Here is a 17,013-nt window from a genome sequence, read left to right on the forward strand (position 1 = left end):
CATCATGAGCCTCAAATTGTAAAAAACATCTTTTGGTTAAATAATATTTTTACCATTCAATATATCAGGTTATATGGGAAAATACTTAACTGAAGTAGAAATCAACTAGGGAAAACTTTTATATTATGAAAATAATACTCGAAAAGCTTACAATATTTGATAACCCAAGGTACATAATTACCAACAAAAACCAAACCTAAAATCTCTGTTGGAATTCATAAAACGAAGAAAAAAAAAAAGCAACAATTATTGATCAAAACATAGTTAAAGATATATGGAAAAACTCATGAGAATTCGGAAAAAATGGAGAAATAAGCTAAGGAAGAGGTTTGGTTGTTGTTTAGGCAAGAGCAGGCATGTCCTTGAGCCACTGGTCCAATGGCTTACCAATGGAGTAAACAATAAACCCAATCTGCCTGAGTTTGTCAGCATCGACCACGTTTCTACCGTCAAAAACAAAAGCCGGTTTCTGCATATTCTCAAAGATCCGCTGGAAATCGAGTTTCTTGAACTCGTCCCACTCGGTTAAAATGCAGATACCGTGGGCGTCTTTGGTTGCAGTGTATGCGTCCCAAGCGACTGAGACTTGTTTCACAGTGGTGGGGCTCATGGGCTGGAGATGAAGCGGGTGGTCCCAGTCGAATTTGTTCATGGTTAAGTCTCTTTGGATCTGGTCTTCAGTGACTTGTGGGTCGTAGATGCTGAGACGAGCTTTGTCACCTAACAGACCTTTGCAGACATCAATGGCTGGAGTCTCTCTTGTGTCTCCAGTGTCTTTCTTAAAAGCGAACCCGAGAACCGCAATCTTTTTGTTGGAGACTGTGTTGAACATTGAAGAGACAATGCGGTTAACAAATCGGGTTTTCTGGTAGTCGTTGATCTTGATGACTTGTTTCCAGTACTCAGCAACTTCGGGTAAGCCGTTGCACTCGCAAATGTAAACTAAGTTGAGAATATCTTTCTGGAAACAAGATCCTCCGAATCCCACACTTGAGTTCAAGAACTTGGGACCAATCCGAGAGTCTTTGCCCACAGCGTAAGAGACCTCTGAGACATTGGCGCCAGTTGCTTCACAGAGAGCAGACATTGCATTGACTGATGAGATTCTCTGGGCTAAGAAGGCGTTAGCTGCAAGCTTGGAAAGCTCGGCAGACCAGAGATTGGTGGTGAGGATTCTCTCTTCAGGGACCCATTGGGAATAAACGTCTTTCAAAGCTTTGACGGCTGCAAAGCCTTCAGGTGTTTCACGACCACCGATGAGGACACGGTCAGGCATGAAAAGGTCTTCAATAGCAGTTCCTTCAGCAAGGAACTCAGGGTTTGACAGAATCTGGAATTTGATTCCTTTGCTGTTGTGTGTAAGAATCTTCTCAATTGCCTCTGCGGTTTTGACAGGAACAGTTGATTTCTCAACAACAATCTTGTCAGAAACCGAAACATCGGCAATCATACGAGCAGCGCTCTCCCAGTAAGTCAAATCCGCAGCTTTGCCAGCTCCAAGACCACGGGTCTTAGTCGGGGTGTTGACAGACACAAAAACAATGTCAGCCTCTCTCACATGCTTCTCAACATCAGTGCTGAAGAAGAGATTCTTTCCACGGCACTGCTTAACCACATCATCGAGACCAGGCTCATAGATGGGAAGCTGATCGCTGTTCCAGGCATTGATCCGTGGCACAGAGATATCAACAACGGCTACTTCAACAGATGGACACTTTAGAGCAATGACCGCCATAGTTGGACCACCAACATATCCAGCTCCAATGCAGCAAATCTTCACCATTATGCTTGTAAACTGAAAAAAAAGTTAAACGTCAAACTTCAAATCTCTCTGTAATCGATACCATAAGTGAGTGCACAAAAGTCCTTAAACTGTTGAATCAGAACTTAAGATAACGAATTATTGTATCTAGCAATTTTGACTAAACAAATCAGATCCAACAATTCAAGCATTGTAAAGAAGAAATTGATAAGCAAAAAAAAAAAAAAAAAAAAAAAAAAAAAAAAAAAAAAAAAATTCAAAGCATTCAAAAGGAGAATCCACAATAAGCAAAAACTAAACTTGGACAGATGCAATTTTCAAAAACTCAGATCCGGTTTCGTGAGAATTAAAATACACACAGAGAATACGTTTACGTAAACCTGAACCAAATTTTAGGTGAAGCAACCAATTCAGAGATCAAATACTCATGATCATGCTTAAGAATGAGCCGTTTAAATCCGAAATTCAACGAAAAATACACACATAGAGCGAGAAATTCAAATCAAAATCTCAGATCTGGTACATGCAAAAGAACCCGGTTCAGGAATTGGGAATAACGTAAAATGAGAAATGAAATTACGTGAATTTTCTGCGGATCACCGACACAGATCGAACCTGAATGCACAAAAAATCTTGAATCTCACAGAATTTTAACAAGACAAAAACATTCAAAAGCAAATCTATGTAAAAATTAAACCTACCAAAGTAGATCCAAATCGAAACAGGAGATAAAGCCGAGATCGGATCGCGAATAAACACAAAATTGGATCGAGGAAACACGGATTATTAAAGAGAGAGAGAAGCTTGAATTTGATGATACCTTTAGAGTGAGAGCTATGTAGGCTCTGGTTCTAACACTGATCGAAGAAAATGGAGGTGAAATCGCTAAATCTGACGATGGAGAAGAAGAGCGGGGTGAGTATGTAGTTTATATAGGTCATGAGATTCCTAAAATGCCCTTGAAACCGTCAAAGAATAACGCGGTTTAAAAGTTACTTATTTATTGTTGTTCGCTTAATTAAATTAAACAAAACACTTTCAGTTAAAAATTAAATGACATAGGTAGAAAAAACGATGGGCTCACAATATTTGGCAGGTTTATAAAGTCTTCAAGACACGTTAAACATTTGACATATACCAAGGATTGGATTTCGACCAACATAAATACGCTTTATCGAATATGCCAAAAAAAAATCTTTTTGCGTAAGCCAAAAAAAATAATTGTATAGTGTGGTCAATAAAATTTTTTTTTTTTTGAGTTTTCTACATCCTTTCCTATTTTACATATTAATATTTATTCAAAGTTTATATTGGAAACTAAATAAATTCATTTCTTGTCTGTCTATTTTTTTTGTTTTTTTTACTTATTGAAAAAGAATTTAACTACTTACCAATCTCCATACTATAAAAACTGAATTACCTTTTTATGTTTGTCAGCAAAATTTGTATCTCTTTACATACTTAGCGATTTTTTTGAAAACTTTACATATATATTATGGATTCTTTTTTTTTTTGGGACTTTTTTCCACTTATTAAATTTTCTCTTGAAGTAATCGATGCTTCAAAACCAAAAAAATAGCTACGTATATATTATATTGTTGACCTACCAAAAACTATTTTTTATATTTAGAAATATTATTACCAACAAATTTCTATGATTTTGATAAGAGAAATATTAAAAAGGGCAAAACACATAACGAAGTAACTACAAAACGTATTTGAGTACATTACTGGTTTGAATCATTTTATGTGCGTCACTGTCCATTTCATAGTCTACGATTTACTTCCCAAAGTTTGGTGCTTAGTTTCGATATTCAATAATGTACAAGTTAATCTATTATTATAAAACCAATTTATATGAGTAGTTATGTGATTGTGTGGCGAAGTCTGCAGGACAAACTTCAGACAAAAGACTAATTGCACTTTGCTTGAAAACTCAGTAACACTTTTTGAAGTGCTTCTCAAGCTATATTTGCAAAATTATTTAAATAACTAATAAAACGAAAACTGTGGTTGAAATTATAATATTAACGTACGTTATATATATTTCTAGAAAAAAATTAAATCGAAACCAAATATTTTTAAACAAAAACAATCGAATATAACCTGGTTCGTATACGTTGACCAGCAAAAAAAATTGATTCATATACAACTCGATTTGGTTTGCCATGTTACTTTAACTCAGTGAACATTAAAACCTCAAAATCATGATTTTTGTTGATTCGGTAATTATTTTACTCGTTTTACATTCGAATTAGAATGCGTCATACGACACCTTTCACTTTCTAGCAACGTATACTCTTGTCAATCATGTAGTCTTTTTATGCAAATAATATGCATCATACATGTAGAGTAAATATTATGCAAATAATAAACAGAGATTTCATGTAAATCTGTTTATCTCGAGCTAGTAGTAGAGATTTTATACATTATAGAATAAAAATACAAAAACAACAATAAAATAACAAGAGGAAATAAAATTACCTAATCCCATACCGATTAGGCGCAAAACCTCTAGCTTGATCCAACGTAGTGAAACCTTCCCAAACCAATCCACTCTTGGGTCCACGCACCTTGGTTCTCTTAGACTGCACCCATTCCCAAAACCAAACTACCAATCCCCAAATTATAAGAACCACTATCGCACCCACACCTGCGATCGTGTACGCTCTTGCGTTCGGCTTGATCACATCCCCTGCAACAGAGTAAGCCAAGAGCAGAGGAACGAACAGAGGATAATACCAAAACATACTCTCTTGTCCTAAACTCAACAAACGTATCATCATCTCAATGGCAAAGTAGAAACCCGCACTGTTCCATAACCATAACCAGATAAAGTAGACCTCGTCCATAACCACTGAACCCGCTTTCGTACCGCTTGTTCCAGTTCCACCGTTTTGACCGCTCCCATCAGATACGCCTCCGGGAGGTTGGAGAACGGTCTGATAAGTAGCTGTGACTATGAGAGTTGCGACCACTAAAAGAGCGTTTCTTCTCTCTTCAGAGATCCAAGAATAAAACCGAATCTTCTTTGTCCGTCTCGATTCTCTCCAAGAAAGCTGCGACGCGAGTAGATCCGATGTTGTCTTAATCTTAACCAGAGAAACCGAACGTTCTCCACCATGTCTCTTAACCATTCTCTCTGTCTCTCTGTTATTGTGTAATGCAGCAATGTCGAGAACGGTTAAACCGGTCTTGTTCTCGATGTTGACGTTAATCTTTGAACTCTCTAACATCAATTTCATAGCTTGAAGATTGTTCTCGTACGCCGCGAGATGTAAAGGTGTGTTACCGTCTTTGTCTCTTCGGTTTATGACTCTTGTCTCGATCCACTCTGCATCTTTTTGACACAATCTTAGGATCCATCCCATGAGAACTTTAATAACGCTTAATCCTTCTCTTTGGTCGTAGTTACTCAAGGCGATGTGAAGAGCGTTTTCTCCGTTCACGTTTGCGTCCACAATGCTTTCGGGGCAAACCAAGAAGAATTCTGATATCAGATCAATCTTCTTTTTGCTTACTGCAACTAGCAATGGTGTCATACCTTTTTTTGGACAAGAAAAAATGAAATTAGCGACTCGGTTATCAATCCGGTTAAACCCGAGTTTATGCCAGGGTTACCAATCTAGTTCTTCTACCTAATGTTTAACCGGATCTAGACTGAAATTCAAACTACTTACTATTCAATGGACTACTAATTCTAGTTCAATACTATCTCCAAGATTGAATTTACTAGATACATATTATAACACTAGTTCGGATTGATGAGTGCTAAAGATTTTGAAAAAGAGAAAAAAATAACTAAGGGTTCGACAAATAAGTAAGAGCACGTACCATGTCTCCCTTTAAAACGAACAAGGCTTGGATCAGCCTTAACTACGTCAAGTACTAACCAGAAGTGACTATGATCGACAGCGAGGTGTAATGGCGTAAGTCCGTCTGCGTTAAGTTTCCGAGCAAAAGATGGTTTCAAGTTCATCATTTCCATGGCGAACTCTGTTTTTCCAGCGACGGCTGCCACATGGAGAGGAGTATTAACGAAGGGCACATCATCGATTTTGTCGAGAACGTATGGATCTTCATGGATCAATTCGTATAGTAGACCAATGTTTCCAGATTTAGCAGCAGTTTCTAATGATCTTTGATCCATTAGCTAAGAGAGGAGAACGACGATGCTAGTTATTTTTGATGATTAAATATGAAACTTAATTGGCTACGAAATGATAACTAGTTTGTGAATCAAGGAAGAAGTTCGAAAAAACGAAAGTGTGGAAAATTATGTGACGTGGCAGTATTCGTGGACAAGTCAGCATCTGATCATTTAATCCAACGGTTAATATTAGATTAAAAAGAATTATTGTCCGAAATTTTGATGTGACATGGAGTACAACGTGGATCAAATCGGCTCCATCATTTCTCTGATCTACGGCTAGTATTACACGAAACAATTTTGCTGTCAAATGATGTGACGTGGCATTAAACGTGGATTCAAATGAGCATTATCATTGATTCGATGATCTAACGGACAAGATTAGGAAAATAATTATTTATTAGTAATCTAAAAAAAAAGCACATTAAAAAAGCACCAAAAATAGCCGTTATTAGAGAGCGTCCAAAGAGCGCCGCAACGGTCACATTTTTTCCCCAAATCTATCTTCTTCTTCGACTCCTTCTTTTTCAATTTCAATACTCCATAGCAAGAAAAAAACCCTAATTCTTCATCTCCGGTCAATTATTGCTCGTCTTCGTGTTGTTCTTTTGATTCCAGAATCTGTTCTTATCTTCGATGGAGTCGTGGACTTTGAAGAATGGGAAACCAGTGACTCCGGTGAAGGATCGGAGCAAGTTTCAGTCCAAGGTTCAAGAGAATTCCAGATCGTCGGAGAATGCAAACCCTAACATTTCACACGCGAGTCCGGCTAAATCTCCGATCACGAAATCTGCGAAGAAATCGGCGCAGAAGAATCAGAGTCCAAACCCTAAAAAACCTAGTCAGGCGGTTTCCTCTCCCCGGAATCGGATCAGAGAGAGGAAGTTTGTTGTGGTGGCGAAGAAGAATTCGAGGAAAGGGAAGAAGGATCCAGCGGTTACAGAATCGAAAGTTGCTGAGATAGATTGTAAATGCGGGGAGAGGAAGAAGGGGAACATGAAGTGTGTTTGTGTTGCATATGAAACTCTGCGTGCTTCACAAGAGGAGTTCTTCAAAAATCGAATTCAATCAGAGGAGGAAAAGGGAGATTTGGAGGAATGTTGTAATCTCGGACAAAATGTTGGAGATGGAGGAGGATCCGGGGAACCGGAGAAAACAGGCGCTTCTACAATGAAGAGGTCAAGGGCCAAAGTTGTTGAAGAAGCACGGCAAAGCGTGGCTGTATCTGGTAAAGTAATGAATCTTGTAGAAGCATTTGAGAAACTCACTTGCTTTAGTAATTCAAAGACTGCCAACAAGAAAGAAGAGATTAATCAAACCGAAGAGGATACGAAGAAGCCGGTGAAGTGGGAATTGCCTGGACTGAGAGAGGAACATAAGTTCATGGAGGGAGAGAAAGAGCAAAATCCATGGAGTTCTTCGTTTTGTCCATCTGAATTGGTCTTAACAGCTAAGAATCTGGGGTTAGACCCCAATGCTTCGATTTCTTCGTCCTGGGACAGCACCCGCGGCAGGTTAGTTTGTCTAAGAGATCTCACTTCAATTATGAACTTCACTTGTTCTGAATAGTTTGATCTTGTGATGTTTCAGTGCTATGAGTGGGAGTTCAAATACTGGCAGGAGAAGCAGAAGAAATGTAAGTGTCTTGGCAGCATCTCATTTTTCTTAGCTGTTTAATGATTATCTGCCTTGCTTAGTATGTCAATAAAGTTTAATAATCAGTTTGATATTTCTGTTTATGGCAGAGCATGGACTCATCGACTACAATGGGAAGTAGAAGATCAAAGAAGAAGCAGGTTAAGGTCACTTCACTGAAGCCGTTTAAGCTTAGAACTGAGGTATGAGTTTTTAGATGAAGAAAAAATATATAAAGTTTTCCGATTTCATGGTAGAAATCGAGAAATCGAGTCCTGACTGTTGGTTGATCTTTTGTTTTTTTGCAGCAAAGAGGTAAAATGAAAGAGGAAGAGTTTGCAAAAAAGATTCATGAAATAACGTTGGAGGAAGAAAAGTTGAGAATCCCCATTGCTCAAGGTCTTCCATGGACAACTGATGAACCTGAGGTAAGCAAGCAGGCTTTGCTTGGTAACTTGGGATTTTAGAGGCCAAACTAGAACTATTGTTATGAATCTTCCCTCCCAGAGAATTCAATTTTAAGTTTGCAATGAAAGATGATGATGTCTTGTTAAATATGAAGAGGCTTGCATATGGTCATGTTAGCATCTAATGTTGTTTCTGTTTCAGTGTCTAGTTAAGCCTCATTGGAAAGATATAACTAGACCAGTCGACTTGACGCTTCACTCAGATGTCCGGGCAGTTGAACGCGCAGAATTTGATTACCAGGTAACCTTGATAATGCAATGATTTAATCTACATTTTGTTGGGTTTGAAGTCCACATCGTAAAGAGTTGTGCCCTCACTTTTTCAAGATATCTTAAAATATAGCCGCTGGAATGATTTGGCTTCAGTACGTAGTTGATACTGTCGAATCATTTAGAGCATTGTTCCAATAAATTTTTCCATGTTAAAGTGTGAATTTGTTGTTCTAGGTTGCGGAGAAGATGAACTTCATTGAGCAATACAAAATGGAAAGAGAAAGACAACAGAAGGTAAATTTTTATATGAGATTTTGTGGCCATATCCAATAATAGTCTTGCTTCAATTGATTTTGATATCCAACATTTTTTGTAGTTGGCAGAGGAAGAAGAGATAAAAAGGCTGAGGAAAGAATTGGTCCCAAAAGCACAACCAATGCCATACTTTGATCGACCATTCATTCCAAGAAGGTAAAAGACTTGTACATAAATACTATCCTCTTGAATCTTGATATCTCCTTGAGTCCTTTCTTATTATATACATCAGACGATTTTAGGCTACCTTATCTGTATGAATCTCTCTATGAGACCATGATAGGTAATATAGAGATCGTTTTTAAGTGGTAAATATGTTTGCAGCCATATAGTTTTCACAGACCAACTAATAGAGTGAACCTTCTTATAACAATGAACTTATTTGCAAAAGCTGATACAATTGCTTATTGTTGTTTTCTTTTACCATTAAAAGGTCGAGCAAACATTCAACTGCACCACAAGATCCCAAGTTCCACATACCGCAGCACAAGAAGATCAGATGCTGCAGTTCATCTTCTTGGAGTGAAGCTGGCTCCTGCATGAGCGATTTCCAATATCAGTTTCTCTAAAAAGCTTCTTTTGGGTTTACAACTATATCATCCCTGTCCATATTCTCATTTTCAAAACTATATTACCTTCTGTAAGCGATTCAATGAAGCAACCAATTAGTTGCAGTTTCATAGATTTGACAATCATTCGTGTTCCACCTTTGTAATAATCTGGTCTACGCCTAAAAATGAGAAAGTTTCCACATTTGTTTGCAAAATCTCTTTTGTTCTGGTTCAGAAAGATATATAATACATATCCTCCTGTTTGAATTTGGATTTATCAGATGATTCACATTACTATTCATCTGTGTACTTTGGTTTAGGTCTGGTCAAGAAGGATATGACAATCATCTTCCAGTTCAAATTTGGATATACCTGACATATTAGAAGAGTTTCATAGTGAAGAGTAAACTATTTCTTGAGATTTCTACGAAGAAGGGTAAACTTGGATACAAAAGCACTGTAAAGAACAAAACTTTAACAGCTTCAATATCAAATTAGTTCGTCAAAATGATCACAACAGAAGAGAGTAAAGATCTAAAATCACGAAACCCAAAAAAGCTCTGCAACATTCTTGAGGCTCCCCCAAAGCAAGCATAAGGAGAACAACAGCTCTTCATGATTCAGCAGCAATACGACCAGCGACCTGATCCAAATCCCGTTGACCGCTTGAAGTGATTCTTCTTCCCCTGAGACAAAGAATGAACAAAGGAGAGAGAGATGAGAGTAAGTCATTTACAAGGTCTTCCTGCGAAAAGTGCATTTAGCAAGAAATAAGTATTACCCTTTAGTGTCTAGCTCGACAATGCTCATTGTCTCCAACTGTTGGAGAATATGGCGAGCAATACCACCACTGCTCTTACAGAAATGTGGTGGTCGACTTCCATTTCTTTTGCTACCTCCATAGATTCTTCTGAAAGCACCAACACCAAGACCTCCTCTCAGGTAAATCTTTCTGGCCATAGAAGCTGAACCAAACAAGAGATCAACAACATTAACAAGGACTCTTATAAAACAGTACAAGAACCAAAACAAACGTAGAAAAAGATAAGATTTTTTTTACCAGCTCTAATATAGTACCAATCAGGGTCGTATGGAGCAAGCTCCTTCAAACGACCAGTCTTCACAATGTCTGTCCATAGAGGAAGCTCGATCTAAATCAGACAAAAGAAACAACTGTTATTACAGTGACTTTCCAATTAGCTTTCTATGATCACTCATCACTGACCCAAAGAATGATCATTTCTGTCTATATCAAATGAACGCATGGAGCTACAATATCAGAAGCTCCCTCAAACTCTTAATTCTTTCCTCTAAAACTCATTATCAAAGTCGAAAGAGAAGCACCAAGCCACTAACCTTTCCAGATCGCTTGAGGTGAGAAGCGTAAGCCTTCACGAAATCGTGAGGAGAAACATCTTTCACGGTTTTACCAGTCGCCATTGCACAGGAAATGAAGAACTCACCTGAATCACTCCGCAAAGCCAAAAGCCAAAATCCAAAAAGCTTTCAGTCATCAGTTAGAAAGTATATATATAGCTGAGCAATCAATTTTCAATTAGGGTTTTTTTCGGACCGGGTCTAATTCTAATCACATTGAACCCGAATCGACACGACCCGTATAACCCATTATGGGCCCAATAAATCTTTTTAAGCGGCTTATACGCATCGTTTCACTAAAAAGGAAATACGGAGCCGTTTCAATAGCTGCTTCTTACTTGTTCGCTCCTCATATCCCTAGAAGAGCTAGAGAAAGCTAATCAGCCACGGCGATGAAGCAGTTACTGACCTTGGCGCGACGGTCACAGATACGTTTATGTCTCAATCAAGCGATACGATTAGCCTCATCAGCCGTCGCTTACGTATCTCCGTTCACAACTCCGGCAACTCTTTCCCCTCCGCCGCCGCATATTCTGCCTTACGACAACGCGGCGGAGACTGTGAATTCAAAACTGAAGAAGCTTGAGAATCCGGATTCTAGATTCCTAAAATACGCATCTCCACACCCTAAACTTGCCTCGCACGATCATATATTGTCTGCTCCGGAGACTCGCGTTACCACTTTACCCAATGGACTTCGTGTCGCCACTGAGTCTAACCTCTCAGCTAAAACTGCAACCGTCGGTGTCTGGATTGACGCCGGATCGCGTTTTGAGTCGGATTCGACAAACGGTACGGCTCATTTTCTGGAGCATATGCTATTCAAAGGCACGGAGAGGCGCAGCAGGAGAGAATTGGAGGAAGAAATCGAGAACATTGGAGGTCAATTAAACGCATATACATCGAGGGAACATATCACATTGTACGCTAAGGTGTTGGATACGAATGTGAACCAGGCGTTGGATATATTAGCTGATGTATTTCAGAATTCTGAGTTTAGAGAGGCAAGAATCAACGAAGAACGAAACGTGATTTTGAGGGAAATGCAGGAGGTAATCAGTAATCTATTGTTGGATCACCAGGGTTTACTTGCTCGAAACACGAAGATTGTTTTTTTTTCTTTCGTGTTGAAAGGTTGAGGGAGAAATACAGGAAGTTGTGCTTGACCATTTGCATGCAACTGCTTTCCAACACACACCTCTGGGAAGAACTATCTTGGGACCTGCGGAGAATATCAAATCGATCACCAGGGTTGATCTTCAGAACTTTATAAAGAACCACTTTACAGCTCCCAGAACGGTAATGTTTGAAAACTATACAATTTTATGTTTTGCAATCAGTTGTGGTTTACTTTTCCCTTATTGATTCAATAAAAATACGTCTTTCAGGTTATTGCTGCTGCAGGAGCTGTCAAACACGAGGAGTTTGTTGAGCAAGTGAAGGAATCATTTACGAACTTGTCCTCTGATTCAACATCCACTTCTCAGTTGGTCGTCGAGGAACCTGCCAATTTTACAGGCGCTGAGGTAAAGATATAACCAATATTATTGATTTCTTTGTATTAAATCTCTCTAAATTTGTTTCTTTTGAAATTGTTGCCAGGTTCGTATTATTAATGATGACCTACCTCTGGCACAATTCGCCGTTGCGTTTGAGGGAGCATCTTCGACAGATCCGGATTCTGTTGCTCTTATGGTTATGCAAACTATGCTGGGATCATGGAATAAAAGTGTTGGTGGGGGCAAACACATGGGGTGAGAATTTGCTTCTGGTTAATATAGCTTGCTGTTGATTTCAGTTAATGTTTTCTGGATTTGATGTGATCAATATTATGTGTCTGAGCAGCTCTGAGCTGGCCCAGAAGGTTGCCATTAGTGAACTAGCTGAAAGCATAATGACATTCAACACCAACTATAAGGATACTGGTCTTTTTGGCATTTATGCCGTTGCTAAGGTGAACTTGGAATTCCATATCTATCCTCTAGCATAGTAGCATCTCTTACTTAACTGAACATTTTTTCCTAACAGAAATTTTTTGATTCTATGATGTTGGGTGTACATATCTTCTTACCTTTTTGGGTACATTTTCAGCCCGATTGCTTGGATGATCTAGCACATGCCATTACGTATGCGGTAACCAAGCTAGCTTACCAGGTCTCAGAAGATGATGTGACACGGGCACGGAATCAGGTAAAAGACCCATCTTTTGCAGCATTCTCTGGCTAATATCCCCTGTAATTGTGTACGTTTCTCTCTTTCATTAGTTTGTTGAAACTCTTAAAGGGTGTTTATGGAAGTTCAATAGCAAGTACTGATTGTTAGTGTTCTTCCTCCTATTGCAGCTGAAGTCTTCTTTATTGCTTAACATGAATGGAACTACCCCAGTTGCTGAAGATATAGGTCGTCAGGTATGCCATCCATCTTGTTTGACGTATAATAATAGCCAGATCTTGTAAACTTCTTGATTAGAGCTTATGAAATAAGTTTATTGGTGGAAAGAGAATAAACCCCAGCTATCCTTATGAAATAAGTTTTGGACCCTCCACCCTAAAGAAAATTGAAAAAAAATTTAAGGACCCAGTGCATTTGCTCCGGTGACACACCCTCAGAGCCGGCACTGGAGTTAGAGCTTAAGGCTTCTTTGATCCCCAAAAGAAACCGTAGGTTCTTAGTCGAGTTCTGGAATACTAGGTCTATCATTGTCAAATCTGATTAGGTATGCCCAACCACACAACCACACAACTAATTGTGTTTTTACAGCTGCTGACATATGGTCGTAGAATCCCAACTGCTGAGTTATTTGCAAGGATCGATGCTGTTGATGCCAGCACAGTGAAATATGTTGCCAACAAATACATCTATGACAAGGTTAGTTATCTGCATCTTTTAAAGAGATCTTGCCTTCAGGGTTAGCTTCGGCTAAAAAACGACAATGAAACCTGGACACTGATAATTTACTTTGGGACTTTGTAGGACATGGCTATCTCAGCCATTGGTCCAATCCAAGAATTACCAGACTACAACTGGTTCAGACGCAGAACTTACTGGAACCGCTACTGAGCTGCCTCGCTTACCTGCCCCTGATTATTTTTCACACACCTTCTTCTCCTCTTCACACTCTTAGTTATTATCTCTGAAACATTCATTCAAACAAGTATCACAGAATGCTCCTGCGTAAGCATCCCATGGGGAAATTCCATGGGCATAGCAGAAGCAGGTGATGATAGATTACATCATGATTTCTCCAATCGGCTGGTAAATTAGGTGTAGTTTTTTTTTTTTTTTTATAGTATAACTTCTAAGATAAGTGTAGTTTAGTCTTAATTAACATTTTTTGGCTACTTATAGTTATAAAGATAATATATTTTTTTGACCAGAAGCCACAGACAACTTTAGCTGAGTAAAAAAACTCATTGTCTTGTCTTCAATTAAACCCTACCTATCTGCATTTACTGAAGTGACCAAGTATAAAATATGTTAAAGTTTAACTGGATATTATTGTTGAGTTATAAATCTTGCAGACATTGTGACCAAAGATTGGATCAAAAGACTGTTGGATTCATGAAATGAATGCAGAATAGATGGAAGCAACCGCTCAAAGACTGTTCCGGAGGTTCAAAGATTGTTCCGGAGATTAGACCAGTAACACATCAATGAGGGTATAGCTGAACACACATATTTATATAGCACACACTTATCTATATTGGTATATAATACTATAACTATAAGTCATAGAAACACAATGACATGACACGATTGAACTGAAAAGAAGACAAAATGAGCGTTGTCTAACAAAACACTTGACAGGTTTGGTGAAGTTAGTTAATAAAAGAGTTGGGTTTCTTCGTAAGCATCGAAATCAGATTCCTTTACCAAAAAAAAAGACATATCACTCTCTCTCCTTCCTACTTCCTCGGTTTCATCGTCCACTGCATTTCATCTGTCTCAACAATGGCGTCATTGTCGGTACCTTGCGCCAAGATCTGTGCCCTGAACAGGCGGGTCGGATCTCTTCCTGGAATCTCGACTCAACGATTGCAGCCGCAACCCAATGGCATCTCCTTTCCCTCCCATGTTTCTCAGGTTTCTTCTCTCTCTCTGTGTCTCTCGCATATGAATGATCCTGTAAACAAGTGTGACCCTTTACGAAAATATTGGCCTTTGTCTGTGCGTGTTGGGTAATAATGGAACTTACTTTACAAAGGTGATCGAGCTGCTGACTGTTTGAATTTAGTATACATTGGTTCATATTTCTCTCTTTTATTCGTCATCTACAGAATCAGTCTACATTCTGGAGGTTGCGTGCAACAACCAATGAGGTAGAGCTTGCATGTTTTTTTTACCAACAATTAAACGTTAGTAGTACGATTGTAACCTTCTTCATCTATTTCGACTTTACCAAGGTTGTTTCTAACTCTACTCCAATGACTAATGGTGGGTATATGAACGGAAAAGTGAAAACCAATGATCCCGAACCCGCCGAGCTCTCTGAATTTATGACTAAAGTCTCAGGTCTTCTTAAGTAAGTCCAAAATCCAATGAATCCCTTACTATCCTTTAGTTTAGTTTCTTTCGATCAAAGCACTAAACATTTTGATCTTATTAAGGCTTGTGGATTCCAAAGACATAGTGGAACTTGAACTGAAGCAACTCGACTGTGAGATCGTTATTCGAAAGAAGGAAGCTTTACAGCAAGCTGTACCACCAGCTCCAGTTTATCACTCGATGCCTCCTCCAATGACAGACCTTTCAATGCCTCCAGCTCAACCAGTGGCTCCTCCTCCTTCTCCGACTCCTTCCTCAACCCCTGCAACAGCAAAACCAACAACCGCCCCATCCTCATCTCATCCTCCACTCAAGAGTCCTATGGCTGGTACTTTCTACAGATCTCCTGGACCTGGTGAACCACCTTTTGTCAAGGTACAACAGGATGCACAAATAAAACCTAACAAATCTTTGGTTGTTGGATGAAGTCGAATCAAAGTTTTTGATAGTTCTTTGTCCATATAAATCATCGAGTGAAAGTCACTACATTTTAAGTTGATGTGGTTTTTTTGTTTGTTTGCACATTGCAGGTTGGAGACAAGGTGCAGAAAGGTCAAGTTGTTTGCATTATCGAAGCTATGAAACTGATGAACGAGATTGAGGTCTGATATTCTTTATAACATTACGATAGCGTGCAATGGAACTTTGCGAATTTTGATGATCCTTTCAATATCTATGTGTTTATATATGTTTGTGTGATCAATTATCAATTATTTGCGAGCTCTCAAAGTCTTTAACCTAAGAAATGGTGTCTTGAAAATAGGCTGAGAAGTCAGGAACCATCACTGAATTACTGGCTGAAGATGGAAAACCAGTTAGCATTGACACGGTATCGATCTCATAATCTCTCGCTCTCTGTTTTATTTCCGGTTTTCTTATTTGAACTGATTTTCAGATCATTAACTTATGGTTACTTGTACAACAAACTATGCAGCCTCTGTTTGTCATCCTACCTTAAATCGAAGAAGTATCCTTTTAGCTGTTTTTAAACATCTTCAAAGTCTCGGTTTAGCTATACCGACGTGCTGAAAATCATCACGTAAATTGTTCAGCTCAGGTTGGTTTGGTACTTTGGTTTGGTTTCGGGTTTCTACTCTTCCTTCACTAGCTGACATTTTATATTTTTGGGATTTCACGTATCGGTATTATGCATGTCTTTTTAGAATAAATTTGACAAAACGTCATAGTTTGGTGTATCAACTATGTTTAGATCAAGAAATGTGGTTTCTTTTCTTAATATATATCAACAAATGTGTTGTTCGGATAATAATATTATAGAAAAATAATCTAAAAGAAAAAAAATTGGTAACTTCACTACTACTCATGTAATTATATATAAAAACTATATATATGTATATATATATATATATATATATGCTAAATTTAATTATAAAAACATATATACAAGCTAACGAGATAATAACCGATAATTCTTGTTAATGTACTTTTTAAGTTAGTATAAATTCAGGCAATTATTTCCAAATTAAGAAAAAAAATCTAGCTTAACTTTGCAGTTAAAAATACTTTATAAATGGAAAAAATTAGCTTACAGCTAGACTGATACTTTTGAAAATTAACGACCAATTTCATTACTTTTGACCTGTTTTTTTTTAATTTATTTTGTTCAAATTTTTTTACCAAGAAAGACAATTTTAGGCCGCGTTACTGTGTTACAGCGTTAGTGTGTATCTAGCCCATTAAAAGCCCGATTAATATGGGCTAAACAACGGCTGACTAGCATCCCCGCGCCATATAAGCGTATACGAAAACCACTCGCACTGTAAGCGCGTCTAGCGCGTGTCGCCATATCTTCCAGGTTATAGACCACAGATTTACGCAGTTTTGGCCTATATCCGAAAATTGAAACGACTAAGGCGCGTGAAAGGTCTTTTGAGCTCATTTTCTGTCGACGAGCTTGCACTATATTATTTTAAATGAACGAAGACATTAGAAATTTGGGAAGTCTACAAATTGTACAAGATGAGCAACGTTTATTAT

At 38.3% G+C, this 17,013-nt stretch overlaps 6 protein-coding genes across 9 annotated transcripts; 3 read left to right on the forward strand and 3 right to left on the reverse strand.

The window, feature by feature from the left end:
* Nucleotides 1-106: 106 nt before the first annotated feature.
* LOC9309796 (UDP-glucose 6-dehydrogenase 3) lies at nucleotides 107-2,688 on the reverse strand. The gene is made up of 2 exons (XM_021020923.1): nucleotides 2,583-2,688; nucleotides 107-1,795 (listed from the first exon to the last, which is right to left on the reverse strand). The coding sequence occupies exon 2, from the start codon at nucleotides 1,781-1,783 to the stop codon at nucleotides 341-343; it is 1,443 nt and encodes a 480-aa protein (XP_020876582.1). The 5' UTR covers nucleotides 1,784-1,795; nucleotides 2,583-2,688; the 3' UTR covers nucleotides 107-340.
* Nucleotides 2,689-4,110: 1,422 nt separating this feature from the next.
* Nucleotides 4,111-5,992, reverse strand: LOC9309797 (ankyrin repeat-containing protein BDA1). Its single transcript, XM_002873683.2, has 2 exons — nucleotides 5,597-5,992; nucleotides 4,111-5,306 (listed from the first exon to the last, which is right to left on the reverse strand). Exons 1-2 carry the CDS (start codon nucleotides 5,910-5,912, stop codon nucleotides 4,243-4,245), a joined length of 1,380 nt encoding a protein of 459 aa, XP_002873729.2. The 5' UTR covers nucleotides 5,913-5,992; the 3' UTR covers nucleotides 4,111-4,242.
* Nucleotides 5,993-6,396: 404 nt separating this feature from the next.
* Nucleotides 6,397-9,308, forward strand: LOC9309798. Of its 3 annotated transcripts, none has more exons than XM_021020919.1 (8): nucleotides 6,397-7,426; nucleotides 7,503-7,548; nucleotides 7,658-7,750; nucleotides 7,856-7,975; nucleotides 8,157-8,255; nucleotides 8,462-8,521; nucleotides 8,604-8,698; nucleotides 8,976-9,308. In XM_021020919.1, exons 1-8 carry the CDS (start codon nucleotides 6,549-6,551, stop codon nucleotides 9,109-9,111), a joined length of 1,527 nt encoding a protein of 508 aa, XP_020876578.1. In that variant the 5' UTR covers nucleotides 6,397-6,548; the 3' UTR covers nucleotides 9,112-9,308. The 3 variants fall into 3 exon arrangements, with proteins under 3 accessions (XP_020876578.1, XP_020876581.1, XP_020876580.1); XM_021020922.1 differs by having other exon boundaries at nucleotides 8,884-9,085; XM_021020921.1 differs by having other exon boundaries at nucleotides 8,604-8,709; nucleotides 8,976-9,065.
* Nucleotides 9,309-9,490: 182 nt separating this feature from the next.
* LOC9307737 (40S ribosomal protein S19-2) lies at nucleotides 9,491-10,592 on the reverse strand. Its single transcript, XM_002873684.2, has 4 exons — nucleotides 10,450-10,592; nucleotides 10,154-10,244; nucleotides 9,875-10,058; nucleotides 9,491-9,779 (listed from the first exon to the last, which is right to left on the reverse strand). The coding sequence occupies exons 1-4, from the start codon at nucleotides 10,531-10,533 to the stop codon at nucleotides 9,707-9,709; spliced, it is 432 nt and encodes a 143-aa protein (XP_002873730.1). The 5' UTR covers nucleotides 10,534-10,592; the 3' UTR covers nucleotides 9,491-9,706.
* A 211-nt stretch (nucleotides 10,593-10,803) lies between these two features.
* On the forward strand, nucleotides 10,804-14,353 carry LOC9309799 (probable mitochondrial-processing peptidase subunit beta, mitochondrial). Of its 2 annotated transcripts, XM_002871622.2 has the most exons (10): nucleotides 10,808-11,522; nucleotides 11,605-11,769; nucleotides 11,859-11,996; nucleotides 12,073-12,224; nucleotides 12,316-12,424; nucleotides 12,562-12,660; nucleotides 12,813-12,878; nucleotides 13,231-13,338; nucleotides 13,444-14,129; nucleotides 14,278-14,353. In XM_002871622.2, exons 1-9 carry the CDS (start codon nucleotides 10,863-10,865, stop codon nucleotides 13,528-13,530), a joined length of 1,584 nt encoding a protein of 527 aa, XP_002871668.1. In that variant the 5' UTR covers nucleotides 10,808-10,862; the 3' UTR covers nucleotides 13,531-14,129; nucleotides 14,278-14,353. The 2 variants fall into 2 exon arrangements, with proteins under 2 accessions (XP_020876573.1, XP_002871668.1); XM_021020914.1 differs by lacking the exons at nucleotides 13,231-13,338; nucleotides 13,444-14,129; nucleotides 14,278-14,353 and having other exon boundaries at nucleotides 10,804-11,522; nucleotides 12,562-12,712.
* On the forward strand, nucleotides 14,277-16,282 carry LOC9307738 (biotin carboxyl carrier protein of acetyl-CoA carboxylase 2, chloroplastic). Its single transcript, XM_002871623.2, has 7 exons — nucleotides 14,277-14,553; nucleotides 14,748-14,789; nucleotides 14,874-14,992; nucleotides 15,078-15,390; nucleotides 15,546-15,617; nucleotides 15,779-15,844; nucleotides 15,950-16,282. Exons 1-7 carry the CDS (start codon nucleotides 14,422-14,424, stop codon nucleotides 15,971-15,973), a joined length of 768 nt encoding a protein of 255 aa, XP_002871669.1. The 5' UTR covers nucleotides 14,277-14,421; the 3' UTR covers nucleotides 15,974-16,282.
* Nucleotides 16,283-17,013: the final 731 nt, after the last annotated feature.

The sequence above is a fragment of the Arabidopsis lyrata genome (assembly GCF_000004255.2).
Source record: "Arabidopsis lyrata subsp. lyrata unplaced genomic scaffold ARALYscaffold_6, whole genome shotgun sequence".
Lineage (NCBI taxonomy): Eukaryota > Viridiplantae > Streptophyta > Magnoliopsida > Brassicales > Brassicaceae > Arabidopsis > Arabidopsis lyrata.

Excerpts from the sequence above, each read along its gene's own strand:
- LOC9309796 (XM_021020923.1), bottom strand. The coding sequence starts at position 1,783 with ATGGTGAAGATTTGCTGCATTGGAGCTGGATATGTTGGTGGTCCAACT.
- LOC9309797 (XM_002873683.2), bottom strand. The coding sequence starts at position 5,912 with ATGGATCAAAGATCATTAGAAACTGCTGCTAAATCTGGAAACATTGGT. Across the intron at positions 5,307-5,596 it reads TCGTTTTAAAGGGAGACATG|GTATGACACCATTGCTAGTT; the intron begins GTACGTGCTCTT and ends GTCCAAAAAAAG.
- LOC9309798 (XM_021020922.1), top strand. The coding sequence starts at position 6,549 with ATGGAGTCGTGGACTTTGAAGAATGGGAAACCAGTGACTCCGGTGAAG. Across the intron at positions 7,427-7,502 it reads TGGGACAGCACCCGCGGCAG|TGCTATGAGTGGGAGTTCAA; the intron begins GTTAGTTTGTCT and ends GTGATGTTTCAG. Across the intron at positions 7,976-8,156 it reads GGACAACTGATGAACCTGAG|TGTCTAGTTAAGCCTCATTG; the intron begins GTAAGCAAGCAG and ends TTTCTGTTTCAG.
- LOC9307737 (XM_002873684.2), bottom strand. The coding sequence starts at position 10,533 with ATGGCGACTGGTAAAACCGTGAAAGATGTTTCTCCTCACGATTTCGTG. Across the intron at positions 10,245-10,449 it reads ACCTCAAGCGATCTGGAAAG|ATCGAGCTTCCTCTATGGAC; the intron begins GTTAGTGGCTTG and ends TGTCTGATTTAG. Across the intron at positions 10,059-10,153 it reads TTGGTACTATATTAGAGCTG|CTTCTATGGCCAGAAAGATT; the intron begins GTAAAAAAAATC and ends TGTTTGGTTCAG.
- LOC9309799 (XM_002871622.2), top strand. The coding sequence starts at position 10,863 with ATGAAGCAGTTACTGACCTTGGCGCGACGGTCACAGATACGTTTATGT. Across the intron at positions 12,225-12,315 it reads GGTGGGGGCAAACACATGGG|CTCTGAGCTGGCCCAGAAGG; the intron begins GTGAGAATTTGC and ends GTGTCTGAGCAG. Across the intron at positions 12,661-12,812 it reads TGACACGGGCACGGAATCAG|CTGAAGTCTTCTTTATTGCT; the intron begins GTAAAAGACCCA and ends CTCCTATTGCAG.
- LOC9307738 (XM_002871623.2), top strand. The coding sequence starts at position 14,422 with ATGGCGTCATTGTCGGTACCTTGCGCCAAGATCTGTGCCCTGAACAGG. Across the intron at positions 15,391-15,545 it reads GTGAACCACCTTTTGTCAAG|GTTGGAGACAAGGTGCAGAA; the intron begins GTACAACAGGAT and ends TGCACATTGCAG. Across the intron at positions 15,845-15,949 it reads AACCAGTTAGCATTGACACG|CCTCTGTTTGTCATCCTACC; the intron begins GTATCGATCTCA and ends CAAACTATGCAG.